Below are 18,850 nucleotides of genomic sequence, written 5' to 3'. Positions count from 1 at the left end.
CTCGCTCTCTCAGCGCTGTCTAAAAGGAAGTAGCTGTGATCTATCATGTAACAACAGGCTTTTCCTTCAGTGCTGAAGCCATTCTCTTGTTCAATGGTTTAGTTGCATCCCAAATTGCCTGATTAATTAAGGAGTCCATGATCAGATGTTTGCGGTTTGACAGGAGCAGCTGACACTGGTTTAAAAGGAAATATGTTGTAATATTTCCTTCATAGAACCTCTGAGGAGAAACTTTGGTCAGGATTTTTCCTTGATAAAATTCTGCTTTGACATAGTTGAGAGAGGCAGGAAATTTCTCCTGTGACTTCTCATTACAAATGATGTCATCATGAGAACAGCATCTTTTGCTTCCTGAGAATGTCTGCCCTTGCTGCTAGTTTCCCACCTGAAATCTTAACTTACCGTGGGTGACAGTAGACACATGCTTCAGGAGCTGCAAACTGTGAAGTGTGAACAGCCATCCCCATGGTAAGGATATTAAGAAGAGTCCAAGCTCTCTGAAAACCTGTTTTCTGCATGAAACTTGAAGAAAATGAGGTCAAGGTTCAAGTAGACTTCAGGAGTTTACAATGGTGAAGGAGGTATTATGTCAGTGCAAGTAAAATTTAACTGAAGATATAACTTCTGGTTTGTTTGTTTATTTTTTCCTGGAAGATTTCCTCCCTTCCCCCCAGCTTCAAAGGTCTTTGAATAAAGAGTTATATTTCTGAAGTCTAGCTGAATGACAGCAAGTGAAACAGTGTGTGACACCTACAGTTTGTACAATCATCCTTAGTGGGCTCTTATATCACAGGGAATAGTCAGGTATGGAGTGTTTTTTTTTTATATAGACCTGAAGTTTTCTAAAGACTGGGTTAGTGTTTTGGCCAAAGATTATATAGATGCATCAGGGAATTATATAGATGCATCAGGGAATCGTAGCCTCAAGTGCAGTGCGAGAGCAGAGGGGATCCTTGTGGCCTTACCATTTCTGCTTTGAAGGCTCAGTCAGGCCCTGCTCTTCAGCCATCAAAGCTCATTTAGGCTTTTGCTGCCTATACTGGTGTGGTTAAATGATAGCATGGGCAACTACTACCTTATGTATATGTTTAGAAATGCAGCCTGTCTTGCTGGGTGCTGAGGATTACTGTTGGCCTAGATTTGGTATCTTGTCAGTGTAAGTGAACATAGCTGTTTGTTTGTTTGTTCTTTTCTCTTGTTCTCTGAAACAAGTGTCTGAAATTTAAAGGTAGAAAAAGATACAAAGAAAAAGATATTTATATGGATGATAATGTTCTTTAATGACACAAATTACTCTGTAAGTCTTTGTCAGGGAACAAAGCACTTGTGCCTGGGATTACCCTCATCACTGTACAAATTGACTGGTAGAAGTTTGTGAGTAATTTGTGCATATGGGGAACATATATACCTGATAATTCCAGTTTCCCCACTACCCCCTTTTCTGTTTGTATGCACATCCTTATCTCTACTAGAGTGTTGCTTTCTTCTTGAGTTTCAGTGGTTGAAACTACTTATTACAAAAATGTTAGAGTGCAAGGCATCCTAGTTACATTAAATCTGCGCTTGCTGATGCGGTCACTGTGTGTAGCTAATCAAATACCTCTGTTTAACTTGAGGGTCAATTTTTCTTGGGTTTGAGCCCCCAGTGGCTTCAAGTAAGCTCCTGGACTTTGCTCTGGAGCAGGTAAAGATCACTCAGGCATTCCCTTTTGCCTAGTCTGCTTTGGGATTGTAACTCCTGATGACAGGGTGGTAAGGAACAGGAGTTAAATCCCTGCAATTGTTTATTAAACCTTGACCTTTGACTAGATGGGAATTTATGGTCCAGTGTAAATTGAAAGGAAGATATTACAACTGACACCCATTAACTAACACAGGTGTAAAATTTACTAGCCAACATTGGCTTCAGGGTGATCACTTTGGGTGATTTTTATGGGCTGATGCACCACTTTTGAGACCAATGGCATGCTGTATGTTTGGTGCAGTGTCTGTTCTCACACATATTGAGATAAATTAGTTTGAATTAATACAGGGCAAAAAAACTTCTAGATGACCCATTGCATAGCAATGAGTTGTATTACAAGATTAGTGTTGAGTTGTGTCTCTGTAAAGAATGGAGATGACTTTTTCTAAGTAATGTTTCAGATGCAGCTGGTGTTGCTGACCAAAAGAAATCTTCCAATTTTGATTTAATCAGAAGGACTACTTTTGCTAGGGTGCGAGGGTGGAATAAGATGGTTTTCTTTTAGAAAAAAACCCTACCGTCTTTGTTGTATTAATAGGCACCTGTAGGTATTCTGAATAGTAAAAAATCCCTCTAGCTCTCTGATCTCTAGGACTGTTCTCTAGGACTTGTTGAGGTATTTGGATTTGCAGTTTTGTCTGAAATCTGCATATCTAGTGCCCTTAGAATTTGTGTTTCCATAGAGGGTGGGAAAGAAACCCATGACCTTTAACAAAAGAAGATTTTTATGGTTTTTTTCTGACTTCCACAGCTCTTATAGTTAAACCTTGAAGATAAGAGCTTGTGCTGCTTCTAAAAACCAGAGGCTTGTGGTGGTTCCTCTCACTTGCTCTCGTGTGTTTCCTTTCCATTCTCATCAGTGAGATCTGATCCTTTTTCATGTTCTCTGCTGTATTTGTGACTCTCTCTGTTTCCCATTTTTCTTCCCTGCATTAGAGAATTTGTGCCCCTGAATTCTCACCTGTCTCTTGGTAACAGGATTCCTCATTCTCTCTCCAAACTAGGAACTCTGTGTACATGTGATACTAAATTCTGATGTGCCAAGGATGGTATATGCATCTCCCAACAGGATTGATGCATTTTTTTTTTATCTGTTCTGTAATTACAGGCTTAGCTATGGCAAGGGGTATTATCATGCTGCAAGGTATCACTGACTGTGTGACCAGCTACCTGTTGCAAGTAATAGGAGCAGGTAGTTCTGCTCACTAAAGATACCAGTATTTCTGTTTTCCATATTTGCAATTTTCAGTGTTCAGCAAAACCTGTAGTTCCTTGTGTCAGTTAGGAATGCACATGCTTGCTCACAGTTTCAGATTAGTTCATGCAACATCAAGTGTTAAGATCTTGCATTTATTTTTGCACACTTGCAGATTGAGATGAGTTCCAGCACAAGTTCCTGATTAATACTATAAATCTTAATGTTAAGATTGAAGTTGCAATGGAGATATGTAATAATATGCATATATAGCATAAGTGTATGTGCATGTGCATAAGTGTGTATGTTGAAAGATAGCAGAGCTTTGTTTGAGAGCCTGTCCACTCTTTCACCTACATCAACTAGGCCAATAAAAAGTTTCACATTTCCATCCAAACCAGGCTTACTCAGCTTTTAAATGTATTAGTAGCTTTAGTATTTCCACTCTGGGGCCTTGGATCATTTATTAGGATTCCAGTCTGGATGGAGATAGGAAGAGGAGAAGCTTTTGGTGTAAATAAATAAAGAAATACTTTTTTTTTTCTTTATGGCAGCTTACAAAGTTATGTAATTTTAGCACAGGATTGTCAGACAGGAGGCAAGTAGAATGGTCTCTAGTTCCATAATGAATGCAGTTTGTTGCGTGCATGTCATCCTATCACACACAGAGTGTACATTGTTCTGTCTAATTCAGGCTGGATTTTCCTGGTGTGAAGAATCACACTTGCCATCAGTGTCTTATATGTCTTAGCCTAAAAGCAGTCCAAGGATGCATGCTGTAGAGGAGGGGTCTGTAGGATGGCTTCACTGTGTCCATGAAGTCTGATCCACGTGAGCTGTAAGCATCCGGTCTGTTTTGAGAGATCCTTTCTTACACACTGTGTGGTTATGTATGTTGATATTACTGTTGCCTCCATGAATTCCTCCGTGGTGGCTACCAAGGGACCTGGACAAGCTCGGGCAGCTTACAACCATAGGAGGTGGTGTTTCTGTAGGGCTTGCAGGGTCAGGAGGGCTCATTCTCATTTAAGTTGACTCTAAGGACTCTCAAACAACTGTCTTTCTGGTGAATGATTTTTTTTTTTTTTTTTTTTTGCTTGCAGGTGTGTAAGCAGTGGTGCCCATTTACTTGTTGTGCAGTGAGATTGTCAATCCCTCATAAATTGTTTGTAAATCGCTTTGGGATCTTTCTAACTGACAGAATGATCCCAGCCCTGCAAAGCCCAAACCTTAGGGAGCTAAACCAGCTGCCAAAGAAGCAGGTGTGTCAGCTCAAAGTAGCCTGTGAGGAGCAGCTGTATGCTCGAACTTTGCCCGTCTATTTACTCAAGGTTTTATCTCATCCTTTATTATACAGCCCAGTGAAAATGAATATTTACCATGTCAGTTAAACCAGGGCTATCTGAGAGGCAGACTCCGTGTGTGCTAGGTGGCCTCAAGGGTGAGAGAGCAGAGCAATACGCGAGTGTTGGAGGGGAAGGCTGTGCTTTCTGTACCATTGGAGAAGATAGAGACACCTGAGTAAACAGTGGGGCACCCCAGGCTGTGTGGGTAGGGTGACTGGTTTGGTACACTGAATTGATTTTTACTTTTTATTTTTTAATTTTTTTTTCTCACGCCCATAGCATTTTTGTTCTGTGAGGAAATTTTTTTATGTTAGATCAAGACAAGAGCGCTCCAAACAGAAAGCTAAACTTGCATTTTATTTTGCACATGAAGAGGAAAATTAATATTAAAACAGAATTTTCTGAATCAAAGACCAAGTGTTCCACTTGGAAAGTGTAGCAGCACAGTTTGCTGTTGTGCTCTAGATAAGTTACTCTGAAAAAAAAAACCAAAACAACCCAAACCAACAACCCTCAACATTTAAACCTGTGTGGCAATTGAAAGGGCTATTTTTGGTGTAATATTTTGATGTTAGCAAGATTGCATGTATTGAGGGAAATGTTTACTATAACATTTGTTACCACTTCTGGTCTTCAGGCCTCTGGCAGTGGACTTACAGCAGGCAGTTGTGACTGATGAATTATTTTCTGTTTAGTGTATTGTAGGACAGTAAAGCAGCATCATTTTGTAGGATTCTGAACTGTTTGGTGTTAGAGTTAAGGCATTCATATCCCAGCATTGGTTGGGAATTAGGCACATGTATGTAGAAGTGGCGTGACCATGCAGGGAACCATATGGTTACTTAGAAGACCTGATCTCTGTGCCTGGCTCTGCCTACCTTGGGCAGCTCATTTCACTACATTGTACCTCAGTTTCCCATTTTATCTGCCACATAACTTATCTCTTTAGCTGTTAAACGATTTTGAATGGGTCTGCGTTTCGCTGCTGAAAACAACTGTTCAACTTCAACACATACTTAATAAATGTAAACAGTTATGGTCTTAGGATAGTAAAAATAAATTTAGGAAGATTGTGTTTGATTTTTGATTTTCCAACTATATTACCAAGGTTTGATCTTTGGACCTGTATAACTAAAGTTTTTCCTTGGTTGCTTTCTCTTATTCTGCCTTTCGAAGGACTTTGTGGAAAAGCAAGCAGCATAAAAATCACATAACCAGTCTGGCAGGTCCTGTATAAACAGGCAAAATGCCAGGAAAAGTCATATGTCTTTGTTGCCAGCTTAAAAAAATTCAGGTTAATTTTCTCCTAATGAAAACCTCAGCCTTTGCTGTTCATGAGGAGGACTGTGGGGGAGGGCACATGATGGAAGGGGCTTGGAGGTTGCTTGCTGGAAGGAACATGTGTGTCCTCAAATGCTGAGAATATTGTCTCAGTCACCTTCTTGGCTATAGGAAAAGAAGAAGCATTTTTCATGCTTCTTGTAAGCAGGTTTGGTTTTTTTCCTTCCCCCATCTCCTCTGACAGTCTCCCAGCTCAGCTCTGGTGTTAAAAGCACCCTGCTTGGTTAGCTGGGGTGATTGATTGATGCCCTCCTGTTTTGCTTGTACCAGCAGAGAGCTTTGCTGGTTTAGACTGTTTAGCTGTGAGTTGGGTCGGGTGAGGAATCCACCCTTCCTAGATGGATTTGTGCCATGTAAAACCATGGGAAGGGTTTGGAGTGCCTCTATCCTGATTCTTGTGGCAAAGGAGTGATGTGTTTCTGGAATGATTTTGAAGCTCTCTTACGATGCAAGCCATCCATTTTTGCTGCCCCTTGTGAGTGGAGAGATTTCAGTCAATGCTTTGACAAAGAAGAGCATTAGAAATCAGTTGTTCCCATGGGGGTGTGTGTTTAAAATCAATGCTCAATTGCAAAGTGAAATGATGCATTCTGAGAGCTCTGGCAAGATGTCCATGTCATTGTACTTTTCTCTTTCTTTTTCTTCTATTTCTAGATCAGCAACATAATCCCAGAAACATGGCCATGTCGGCAGAGGGTCGAAATGGGATTTAGGCAACTTGCTGCTTCTTCCTGCACCTCTGTTCCTAACTGTAAACTAGGATTCAGACAGATCCTTCCTCTAGTGCTTCACTATCTTAACTATTTTGGCTTTGAGCTCTTCAGGGCTGCCTTCTGCTTGGTATTTCTGGAATGCCTTGGACAATGGCCCTGTGTTTCAGTTTGCTTTTGAGTGCAGTCACTGTATAAATGTCAAGTCCTAACAGTGAAGCCCAGTAGAGTTCTTGGGAGAGAGTATTATTTTCTAAGGTGTCAAAGTAGGTTTTTGCTCAGCTTCTGTCACCTGAATGGGCTAGCCACCTTATCTGCATATGTTTTGGTCCCTCCACTTGTAAAGGTGAGTGTAATAACAGTTCTCTCTATTGCAAAAAAGTGCTAAAGGTATTATAGGACTTATTTAAATAGTGTAGTAATGAGGACCATGAACAAGCCTTCAGATTGAGTTAAAATGAGTTCAAGACCAGCACTTTACTCTTTTTCTTAAAAATGTCTGGAGTTTGCTCTATTTCAGCTGTCTCGGTTCCCAAACTTCCCACTTATGTAGTGAGGCAATATTTGAAGGTCAGAAGCAGTCTTATGGTAAGGGTGGAGTGGCTCTCACGGCAGTGTCTCTTCAGATGTGAACCAGCAATGCTTAGTTGTGAAAACAAACCAAAGATAGCCAGAGTGAAACTTAAGCACTTCTGTTCTGCCAGGAATAACATCATAACCAATGCTCTGGGATTACGAGCTAAAACAAAATAATAATTTGAGGAAGAACAAAAAGTGATGCAGAGGTTGAAAGGAACAATTAAAACAATTGGGGAACTTAACAAACAGGAAAAGCTATGGCAAAAGGAAAGCAGCTAAACTGAGACTTGTCACAGGGCTTGACGCACCTGTGGGCTCAGCATTATCCCATTGTCCTGTTGTCACAACCAAGGCAATGAGCGCTGTGGTAATGCCACAGTTTGTTTTGGAGCATCAGTAGCAGGACTGGGAACAGACCTGTGTCCTTCTTACTATTTCTCTTCAAACCTCTTCTGCACAGCTTGTTTTATCCTGTCCTTTGCAGTCTGACATCTGCCGCCCAGCCTTGTGCAGAACCACTGTTCAGGAGGTGATCCACTTTTTATTCCTCTTCTGAGTGCTGGGAGTGCCCCTGGAATTTCCAGACTGAAGGAATAAGGACTGTGTGGGATGTACCCTGTCACAGGATAGGTCATACCTGGAAGGCATCTCTTGTTTTCAGAGTGGTTGGGAAAGGATTGCTAATAGGTCTCCTTACGCAACAGAATATTCACCCACTTAGTTCATTACTTATTAGCTCCAGGCAGGGACATTGCAGATTTGGTAATAGTAATGGTCAGATTATTACAGTGTACAGCATTAATGGAGAGAAAGCATTTAATATGAGCCATCACTCGACACTGTCATTGTCCTCGGAATACAGAACATATTGTCTGATTCAGGCTAAGCTCTCCTCCTGTCAATACCCCTTCTTAAAAGTATGTCTGGCTCGTGAGCTTCAGCTTCTTTTCAAACACGTTTGAGAGCACATCTCTTCTTCTTTTGAATCAGATATGCAGTACCATGACCAGCTGTTTCTGTATGAATATATTTTAAAACCCTCCTTAAAGTTCTGCCAATCCTGATGGCCCTGTGCTGGAAGAACTATATTTTAGAGAAAATAAAAGATCTTGCTGTGCCTGAAGCTATCCCTGAGATGGTTTGTTTACTTTTTCTAAGTAATATTTTCATGTCTGATGCACTGATCAGCAGAAAGTTCAATTTATTCTAGTTTGCATTCTCATACCCATAGACAGCTGACTGGAGAGACCTTCCAAAAGCTGCTAAGTAGCTTGTTAAATAAATTGTAAAAAAAGTAACCCAGTTCTTGTCCAGTCTGACCTGCTGCAGATTTTGTTTCTTTTTATGTAACTCAGCTTCTTTCTGTGTTTTCCCAATGCATCTTAATGTTTTAATCACAGCTTCTTATTAGTTTATCCTTCTGCAATGTCTTCCAGGTTACCTTCTTTTTCCTCTGTTTTTATTTCTCTTTGGATATTGGATTGTATCTGTCATATCTCTGTCCATTTCTGTAGTTCCTTTATTTCTTCCTTATAAGCTAGACTGTTTCACTCTTGTAAAACTTGTCTGTCTTGCATATATGGGGGGTGTGTGTATATATGATGCAGAATGAAGTGCCTGGAAATGTGCAGGATGCAGTTTTCGAAGTGAAATCCTACCAGGCGTTTTTATATACTCTCCTTCTTCAGCTAGACTTTCCTTTTATAGTCACACTGATCTTATTTCATTCATGTTAAAGTAAGTAGCTGAAGTAGGTGAAAGAATAGTAGGAGAGGAAGATTGTAATTTGTTGTTTCTTCCATTTCCAGTTTCTGTATAGTAGTCAAGGTCAGTGCAAGTATGGTCCTTTCTAGGAACTCCTTCTGCATGTAATGTGCTGGGAGTCAAATAATCTGAATCTTTCTGATATTTTATAGTGGCAAACATCCATCATTTCTTGTTTCTGGACTAGCTTATTAAGACAGTCTTTGAGAATGGGTATTTTATTTGGCTGTCTTTCTCCTGTTGTGGATGCTGTTCGGTTTTCCTGAGCACTCAAGTGGATCTGCTCATTTTTTCACCAGCAGCGCTTATTATAGCTCTCCTATTCTCAGGCTGGCCTAGATTCCCTCTGGAAAGTTACCTTTACCTACTTGGAGGTGTTGTTGAAGAAGAGGATATAGCACCCTCCGTTCCATGCTGTGTATGCTTGGTTACTGTTGCACCACTTGAATCTTCAGGAGCAGCAACTCTAAGGTGTAACCTTAGACCTTGTCATGGCACTCCCAGGTTTTGCTGTGTGTTTGGTATGTCCTTTTTTCATGGAAAGTCTGCCAGAATTCTGAAGCGTGATGAAATGCAATGGTGCTGTGTATGCCAATAGTGGGGGGTTTTTTGCCAGTGAGGAAAGTAGTGAAGATGCCTGGCAGGTTAAACTGTTGTTTCACAGGACAGCAAGTAGGTACACCAGTTCTCTGGTCTGAAGTGGTCTTCAATACCAGAATCCAAATCTGCGATCAGGGTTGTTTTTGCAGTGCCTCCAGCAGTGGATGACTTTTCTTTGAGAAGGCACATGATCACACATAAACGAGTTTTTTCCAATTTGGTATAGTAGCTGATTTTTTGGGTGTGCCATTTCCAAATGGTAACAGATACAAGATAATTATGGCATATCATGATGCAATTTGTTTCCAAATAAGCATATACGTATACGCACTGTCAACTCTCAGGTTCAAACTGATTTCATGTAGATAAGGAGAGAGAGTAGACTTAAGTTAATGAACTGTAGAAGATAAATATTGAGGTCCATATGTGAATTTTACTTCCACACTAATGTAAATCAGAATCAGAAACGTGGTTTAAAAAAACCCCACAAACGTGAGAGTTTTGCAGGTACAGATGGGAGCAGAGTCCAGGTGTGCAATGGGACCAAGAAGAGTCACTTCTTATAATTGTAAATGATATTTTTAAAATGTGTATTTCAGGGTGTTGTAACTCCACATGAATTCTGTTTCCATCAGTGACTGAGGATTAAAAGAACCTGTGACTTTTATGTGAATTACTCTCCTATGATTTTTCCACTACTTAACTGATGGGCACATAGATATCCCAGGGCAGTGAATGAGTTGACCTTGTCCATGTGACAGTTCTCACCTGTGGTTTGTGTTATGTAAATATTTGAAACCTTCTCTTGTGAAGGATACTGTTCACAGTAATTGTAGCTTCAGTAAAAATGTTCAGAAAGCAATGCACATCCCTGATAGAAAGACCAGAAGTGATGATTGTGCTTGAAAATATGTTTGAATGCATAGTAAGCAATTGCAGTATTTTGACAGCTTCATAATGCAACCAAGTAAGAACACTTGTGCTGCCAGGCCAGCCTTGAGATGCTGAAAAGGAGCTTTCCCATAACACATGAGAGGGCAGGTCCTTGTACACCATGTTTCCCTTAGTTTTCCCATCTCAGTTTCATGGCCTCCAGAAATCTTGCACTGAAATGAGCACATGGCTCCAGTAACGGGTGTTCAGAGTGTTAATTCCCATGCATGCAGGCAGGGTTGTACAACTACCATATGGTACAGAGATGAGGCTCTCCAGCCCTCCCTGTTTTAGACAAAGGAACAAAAAAAAGTGCAGTGAACTATCCCTGAGGCGCAGCTATCCAAGCTTGGAAGGTCCTTCTGTGTTGCCCTCCTTGCTTCCCTACCGCTTACTCGCTGGCCACAGTACTTTTCCTAGCTGTGCAACTGTCTGTCTGTCTCAAACCTTCTGTGGTGCTTTGTGTGAAGCAAGTGTACTAACAAAACCATGATAAATGCCAAAGGAACCCTGTGGATCACAGCAGTGGCCCAGCTTTTTCAGTGCCCTGCTTAAACAAAGGTCAGTAGCAAGCTCTTCAGAGGAGTGTTGCAGTGACAACCACATAACGCAAATTTTGGAGTTGCACGTGTAAAAGAGCTGGCAATAGGTCGTTTCTTAACATCAGGCAGTTGAATCCATGGCTGGTTTCTGCCTTGAAGTAGTAGGTCTCTTGAAGCAGTAGTGCCTCTTCTTGGTGCCTTGTTGAAGAAGGGTGGGTGGAAAGATAAGGCTTTACTCCCATTTAGAGTATGATGATTCCACTTCTAAATTCTGAATCAGAATCTGCCTCTTGTGTATTTTGTGCTGCCTAGCTGAGATATCTATGGATAAAATTCTTTATTATACATATAAATGACTAATCATTTCATGAATTGTACTAAGATTTTTGTCTTAGGATTATCTTCTAGTTTTACCTGATAGTATCTTCTCACAACCTGTTCTATTCCCTATTCCCCCATATTAGCAGTGACCTCAGTGAAGAAATACTTTTTGAGCATGTGGTTCAACTATTTATTTGCTTCATTGGTATTTGCTAATTTGAAATATTTTGGAGTGCTTATACAGCAATGCAACTGTATCATGGCATTTTCAATGACAACATTGATCTCTTCAGGTTGCCTTTCCATAACACTTGAGTGCATCAATATTGTTGTCTGTATAATTTTAGTTTAATTAGAACAGTGGCTGTAATCATTATGGGAGAAGCATGAACTTCCCCACTGTCTCCTTTCCCCTTCCCTTTGTGATGCACCATTGCACCTCCATGCTGGTTTTTTATTTACTTAAATAAGGATCAAGACATGAGAGGGTAACCATCACCTGCCCCTGACCCAGGAGGGACAGGCTGAAGGAAGGAGTCAGGGAGGAACTGAACTTCACAAAATTGCTAAGCTTACAGAGACAATCTCTGCTCTCAGTGTGCAGGAAATGAGATGTTAATCTTTTCCCAGTGCTGCTTTGCATAAGGTCCATTCCAGAGAGCTGTGTTTGTTTCAATTTCTCTAATTACTGATAATGTGCTGATTATGCTGTTATAGATTTGACATGAATTGCTATATTAATGGGATAAAAAATGAGATGTCTGCCATGGAAATTAAGAAGACGACAGCAACTGGGGGAAAGGAGAGAAGTGGAGAGTTTAATACATACCATGGTACTGCAGAGCTGTAGTTTGCTTTTTCTGGAGCCTGAGCCTTTGTCCCTGGCAGAAGTTGGAGTATGCAAGCTATAACATTGACCACAGTCCCCAAATGTGCCATATAGTCTATTAGGGGCTCTGATTTCCCTCCTACTCTCTGTGCTAGACCCTCAAACTCGTCTCATAGTGGTCTTTTGGACTTTCATATCCAGCTATAGTGTTGCATACAAACCACTGGTGAACACTGCATGTCTTCCTCCCCTTTCTGCTTCCCCTCGCATGCCTCCCTAATGATTAACTTACTTGAATCTGCTGCTGTTGTCCCCTGTGCTGCTCTGTGGCTGGTTTGCTGGCATAGCCCTGCTGAGTGCCTACATGTTCAGGGCCTTCTGAATCTGCCCTGCAAACACCTCATTTCCTCCCAACAACCCTTTTCTCTAAGGCTATTTCTTCTCCTCTACCCTACTCGAGACACATACTGCTGTAAGGATCCACAGTAGAAAAACCAGACCACTATGAGCTCCCCCCAGCTCCTGGTCCCTGGGCTTGTCTTTTCATTTTTCTTGCCTCAGTGTGCTTACCAAAAGAGATTGGTCCCATGTCCTCTTAGAGCTGGACATCCTCTGTGATTTGGGATATAGAGTGTTGTGTCCAGAACACCAACTTCCACAGTCCTGAGAGCTACAACCATATGTTTCAAACCTGGATTTACTTAAGCCAAGGGCATGTTGCACAGGGGGTTTTAAGCCTAGAGCTTCCCCAGAAATCTAAGAGGGCACCAGAACACTGCTCACCTCACCTGCTCACCTCTCTAAACGTATGTCCAACAAGTGAGGAGTTGGAGCCAGGTGATGGGATGATACCCAGGGAAGTGGAAACTCCCCTCAAAGCAGTGTCCTGCTTCCGCTGTCCTGTGAGTAAGCAAGAATGGCCTGTGAGAACACAACAAGTAACTTCCCCCACTTCTACTGTTGGCTGCCCAGAAGTTACCACAGTGCAAACTGCTGTATCTCTACCTTGCCTGCTTCTCTGGGGAGCAGAGGGAGTCTGGGATGTTTGTAGAAGCAAAGATGGACAGCAAATGCAATAAGACAGGTGTGGAGTGGCACAGGTACGCCAGAACCTTGGGGGCCAAATGTGTCAGCTTTCCCTCTTGGTTAATTTGTCCCATTACATGCAGTGTAGGAGTAAGTTTCTGTGAGGTGATTGGGTTCAGCTGCCTTTTCTGTCCAGCACAGGGTATTTGCAGGCGACATAGTCTGTTTTGATTTCCTGAAAACTGCTGCATAGGTAATGCATTTCTTTGCTTTATCAATTAAAAAAAGTAGTTTTAGTATACCACCTAGCCAATTACTGAAGTAGTCGTGTCATTGTGACAACAAGAAAGCTTGTTTTAGCAGACTTTCTTACATATTTTATTTTCATTTCTACAAAAGCATTTATGTCCTTTGTGCCTGGCATCTGAGTGAACTTAGTAAAGGGACAAAAAGACTATCAGATTGCAAGGCTGTTGCTTTGGAGTTTAGAAGGGTGTAATTTTAGCAAAAGCCTGAAGCGGTTTTTACTTGCAGCTTCCCTCATCCTCAACTGTTGGACTTCTTTTAAAATTGCCTTTAAACTTTGCTATTTTGATTTTTTTATTATTATTATTACTGGTTTTATTTTAGCAATATGAATTGTTTGTGTTCCAAACAGAAAAAAACCTGTTCAGGTAGGTTTCATCTGAAAAGGATCAACCACAATTCATTAAACTGAAACTGGTGTGTGCTTTGATGACTTTGGGAGTCTAGTCAACTGTTACATTCACTCTTACTACATAGTCATGATCAATACAGCTTTTGAGTTACCTTCCTGATTTAGATAGGATGATCTACAGCATTCTCAGCTGCTGGATATTTAGTATTTTGTACTTTTCTAGTACAAAGAGAACAAAAGCATAAATTCTTTTGATTCTTAACCATGTGTTTCAACGTGTCTCTGCTAAATCAGGTGTGCCCCAGTCTCAGCACACCTGGCTGGTTGTCCTGGTGGCACTGTTGTAGCACCAGCCACTAGAGTAAACCCCAGGGAGGGCCTCCATAAAAGTTGACTTAATGCATCTGTTCAGTTGTTGTAGTCAAGGTGAAATTTCATAGTGAAACTTTCCTGACTCACTGTGAGCTGAAGAAACCTATCAAAAATGATGATGGCAATCAGTATGCCAGCTTTTTCATCCACTTCTTTGTGGCTACTGGCAAAATACTAGGGAGTTGCTATTTTGAAATTGCTAGTAGCTGGTAGTTGTTTGGGACTGAGCATCTGGTCACTTGTAGGTTTAAATGTTTATAGAGTCCCCTGGCAGATGGCAAATATGGAATGTGGTAATACCAAGTGCTTTCCTAGCACTCATCACCAAACATTTCAAAGGATCACACCAAATGTGTATTGATTTAGTTTCTTTTACCAGTAGATTAAGTTGCAGCAAGGGTGTTTGCCCAAGTACACGCAAGGTTCATGCTGGTTCTACCAGCACTGCCTATCCTTCATCCCAAGCTGTGGCTTGAACAACCCTACCATTCTTGGCCTTAATACAAAGAGAAATATTAAACTGACTAGTTAGGAAACTCTTTCAGAAAAATTCTTAGTAGCAGAGTGTCTGGTTGCGTAACCTTAGAAGCATGAGATGCCAGCCATGTTTTTGTTTGATGGATCCCACAGAGAGAAGCACTGGGCAGTTCTGGAGTTGTGAAGGTTAATACCTGTTCTCACTGGTGTGAGCACAACAGTTACCTCCTGGAAATATGACTCTAAAAAGCCTCAAAAAGCGTGGAGGAACACATGTGACTGTGTCCGTGTAGGCTGGGAGTTGTGTGTGGCTGATGCACAGAGGTAGGTTGCAGAACTGGACTAATCTCTGCAGTTCTGCTTCCAGCCACGTTACTGCCCTGTGCTGCAAACAGGCATGAAGCTCATTTTTCCCATGAGATGCCTTGACCTCCTTGTGCCATTACCATTCCACACCTTTTGGAAATCTGTCCAGGACAGTTACAAAGGCAACTCTTTCAGCATGCAATTGTAAAATGTATTGCCCTTGAGAGGCACATGCTGTCCTTTTTCAAGACAGCTTAGCGCTGAAATTACTTAGCTCATTTGAGCTTTGCACTTGCTGTAACTCAGGTTGTCCATGTGTCTAATAAAAAGAAAAATACTTACCTAATGTCTGTAAATTACTTTGATATTTAGGCTGAAGGTGCTGGAAAAAAATGCAAGATTAGTAAGAGAGGGCATTTCAAAGGCACTAATAGAAGTTGGATAGCTAACTCCCCTTTGTGCCTTGTGAATTGTGTTCTGTAAATACTACTAATTCACACATTACTGTGGACATCCAAGGTGTATGGAAAAAGTAAGCATTTCCATATCTTCGGGTTTTGACTGTCCTGTTCCTAAGAATACTAGGAAAAAATTAATGAAATGTATCTGTTTATAACAGTAAATCTCAGTGAAACTGTCATGGTATAAATCAAGTTATGGTATGCCTTTAGGAGGTTGATCAGTAAAGGCAGGTACTGGAAGCATAATATCTTAATTTGATCCAGTGCCTCCTGGGTGTTGAGGGAAGTGCACAGATTCTAGATTTAATTTCATTTTTTGTTTTCACTTTTCACCTGCTTTTGGCCCTTTGAAGCCAATTAGCCTTTGTCTTTGAAGCGATGATTCATTATTTCTGTGAGCATAAAATGGACCGAATACAGGACTGTATCCTGCAATCTTCAGGAGGGAGGAAAAAGACTTAGGTCTCCCACCTATCCTCTAGTACCTGTTTGCAGAGGCAAGTGTTTCAGAAGTGTTTCAGAAGCGTTCCTCTTTTTATAAATATCTCAATAAACAAAAAGGAGCAGTGTGATTCGATTATCAGAACTGTGGATTGCAGCAGAAAATGCTGGGAAGTGCCTCGTTTCGTTGCAGTCTGCTGGTGCTGTCCTCTGGGGTGAGAAGTGCAAATGAACAGTGAGACTGCAGAACGGGCACAGAGAGCTGCACCTTGCGAGAATGGGAAGCATAGAGGCAGCTGTTTTGGGTCGGGGAAGGAATTACATAAGCAGAAAACAGAATAATGTTTTGTAGCTCCACAAGTTTGTCTTTCATTGTGTCACAATGAACATTCATGTTTGTTACCTACAAAAAGCTGAATTCATATGATCTAATGGATTGCTGTTGCCTGGACAGTGATAAATAGAAAGAAATTGAGTTTATGGAAGACAGAGTCATAAGATTGAACAATTTCTGGTTAAAAAGTACTGAGCTAAAAGCCACAGAGACTGTCCTTGCAGAAATAACATCAGGATGGTGGAGTGAAACAGGCCTGTCTTCACTCCCTCTAAACCCATGAGGTTTGCTCACCACATGTTTCAGTGTTCTCTGCCATGTGGCTACAGTGTATATAGGGGTGGAACCCCTGATGTTGAGGCTAAACTTCTGGTTCTGCCTGAGCCCTGAGCAGTAAGCAGCTAGCAGCACCTTGCAGAAGAATGAACTGGGCTTGCTTTGAAGTGGTGGCTGAAAAATGCAAGACTTTCTAGGTGCTCCATGTTACATTTAGTTTAAGACATGTCACCTAATCTGCCTCAAAGAGTTTTTTTACAAGCCTCCCCGTCCTTTTGGGGGTAAGGGTGCTAACATTACGTTCTGCAGGTGCCTCTATCAGCTTCAGTCTATTTCCCTGTCTTATGGCTGTGATGATGTTGTGGTTTGTCATGGAAATAGTTACCTTCTCTTGGACCAGCACCAAATTTGTCTTTTCCATTTGCCAGAGATTGAGGTCAGGGTAAGGAGCTGCACTCGTACTGTCCTGCAAATGCTCAGAAATTAAGGTTACTCCTCCTGCTTCTGTGCATGCAGAGATGTAAATCCATACTGTTTGCACTGCTGTTCTTAAATTTCAGTAGCATGGTTTGGAGAATAGCATGAATTGCCTTTCAGGAATCATATGATAATTTTTTTTTATGTTCCTGTAAAATTGTGGCTATATTTATTTACAAAGGGCATAATTTGTGCTGTGATTGGAGTACAGGCTTAGAATATGGAAGAATTTTCCCATCAGATCTCATGAAGTTTCGGTCTAGATTTCTTGACAGGCGTTTTTGTAAATAAAAACCTGTGATAGGTATGAAACTAATGCAACATTCACAAATTGTCTTTTGACTCTATTTGACCCTGAGATTACTTCAGTTGGTTAAATCTTGATGGTAATAATGCCAAGGTCACTGGTTGAATCCCCTGTATGGGCCATTCACTTAAGAGTTGGACTTAATAATCCCTTCCAAATCAGAATATTCTGTGATATATGCTTCTGTGAGTGTCCTTGCATAGCTGCTTTCTGTATGCCAACTTACTTATTTGGTTGCAAGTTAAATTACTTCAAAGAAGATAATAGTAACCAGGTTAGGCAAAAACAGAAGTATTACATTACTTGATGGTAAATAGAGTAGTTTGTAGTGATATATTTTTCTGCAGCAAAGACAAAAGTAATTTATTAATGTCTTTAAAATGCTAGGAAGGAGTAGTGTTAAATGTGTAACAAACCTGTTCAGATCATAACTGATTTGTTAGTGTAGTGGTTTTGGCACTTCAGTGGTACTCATGGTTGTATCATGGAGTTGCTGTCAGATTTTCACTGACATAAAACCTTCGGAGTCTCCCCACTTATGTGTCACTTCCCTTTCTTCCCTTGGCAAATTTCTGAGAAGTACCTTGGAAACTTTATGGACCTTTTGAAAATTAGACCCATCACCCTAAAAGCTGTTTGGCCTCTGGCTGCAGCGCGGGGCAGCACTTAGCCTGTGCAGTGCTTGCCCGCAAAGTGTGCTGTGCTCTGTGGTTCCCTGGGCAGCCAGGTGCATCACTAGTGCTGCTCACCATCACCACACACACACACACACACACTCACACTCTTCCTTCCTTCCACCTACTTCTCCCTCCTCTACCTTGGTTTCACACCTCCACTCCAAAGTTCACATTGTCCTCTCTCTCTCCCTCCCCCCTCCCATTTTCTTTTTAACAGCAGGAAAGAATTTCGTACACACCTCCAGCGAGCCCGGTACCGACTTACACTTCGTCACCACTACATGTCCCAGTGCCTCAAGCGATCAGGATGGATGAGGACGCGATCAGACTGCCAGCACACCTGCGTGAGTGTCAGCACAGAGGCGTCTTCAGTTCTTGGACTGAGGAGGGGGCAGGGCGGGGTGAGGAGTTATCACTGGTTTTATGGAAGAGAGCAAGGAAGTCCCTGACTTTATACTTATTTTTTTTCTTTTTAAGATCTAGCTGGTTTGGTTTTCCTAGCTACTGTTTTTAGCTAAAGGAAATTAGTCTTAAATACAGTACGTTGTATCTCCCCCTCCCATCTCCTTGCCAAACAGTTGGGCTGTCATTTCTCATGACAGGCACGAGTATGGAGGGTTTATTTTGACAGGAAGTCCTATGTTTCTTCCACTTTAGAGGAATTGCTTGGTTATGTGCTGTGACACAAGGTCGATTTCACAATCTGTGGCGAGTGGAATGTATTTGTGCTGTGGGTATTTTTCAGGTTGCTAATGTTCTCAAATACTTATGGTGCCCAGGCTCTTTAGTATAGAGCATGAGGGCTAACAGAGGCAGTGGGAAAGGAGGAAGAATGAGCTTAGCTGAGCACAAAAGGATGCTGCAAAGCAAGGAGGACATATCACTGACATTGAAACAAAAACTGGAGCTAGGGGCAAGGTGAGAGCCAGGTACTTCTTGCTGAGATGATTTAATGTTTGAGAAATAGGAAAGGCCAAGGACTGTTGGCAAGCGAGAAGTGAATTAGGGAGATAGGATGAGGACAAGAAGAGTGGAATTTTCCTATTTGGAGGAGAAGCAGTTCTAATGGAAATAGAAATGTTTTAAGTAAACTTTTTTCAGGTGTTGCGTTTCTGGGTTACTTGAGCAACAGTG

The 18,850-nt window shown here is 41.4% G+C and overlaps 1 protein-coding gene across 8 annotated transcripts in view; it reads left to right on the top strand.

The window, feature by feature from the left end:
- Window positions 1-18,850, top strand: part of ETV6 (ETS variant transcription factor 6) — a 130,892-nt gene that overhangs the window by 24,777 nt on the left and 87,265 nt on the right. For 4 of the 8 annotated variants that reach the window (XM_027722284.2, XM_027722287.2, XM_027722286.2 and 1 more), the window contains one exon: window positions 17,934-18,060. The exons of 1 other annotated variant lie outside the window; for it this stretch is intronic. In XM_027722284.2, coding sequence (XP_027578085.1) covers window positions 17,934-18,060 — 127 coding nt within the window. The remainder of the gene's footprint in view (window positions 1-17,933; window positions 18,061-18,850) is intronic. 3 more of the 8 variants (XM_027722285.2, XM_039383838.1, XM_039383837.1) reach the window with 1 other exon arrangement.

Source organism: Pipra filicauda, unplaced genomic scaffold, assembly GCF_003945595.2.
Source record: "Pipra filicauda isolate LSUMZ 115617 unplaced genomic scaffold, ASM394559v2 scaffold327_size997775_pilon, whole genome shotgun sequence".
In the NCBI taxonomy this organism is placed as follows: domain Eukaryota; kingdom Metazoa; phylum Chordata; class Aves; order Passeriformes; family Pipridae; genus Pipra; species Pipra filicauda.
This window is presented reverse-complemented; position numbering and strand designations above follow the sequence as displayed.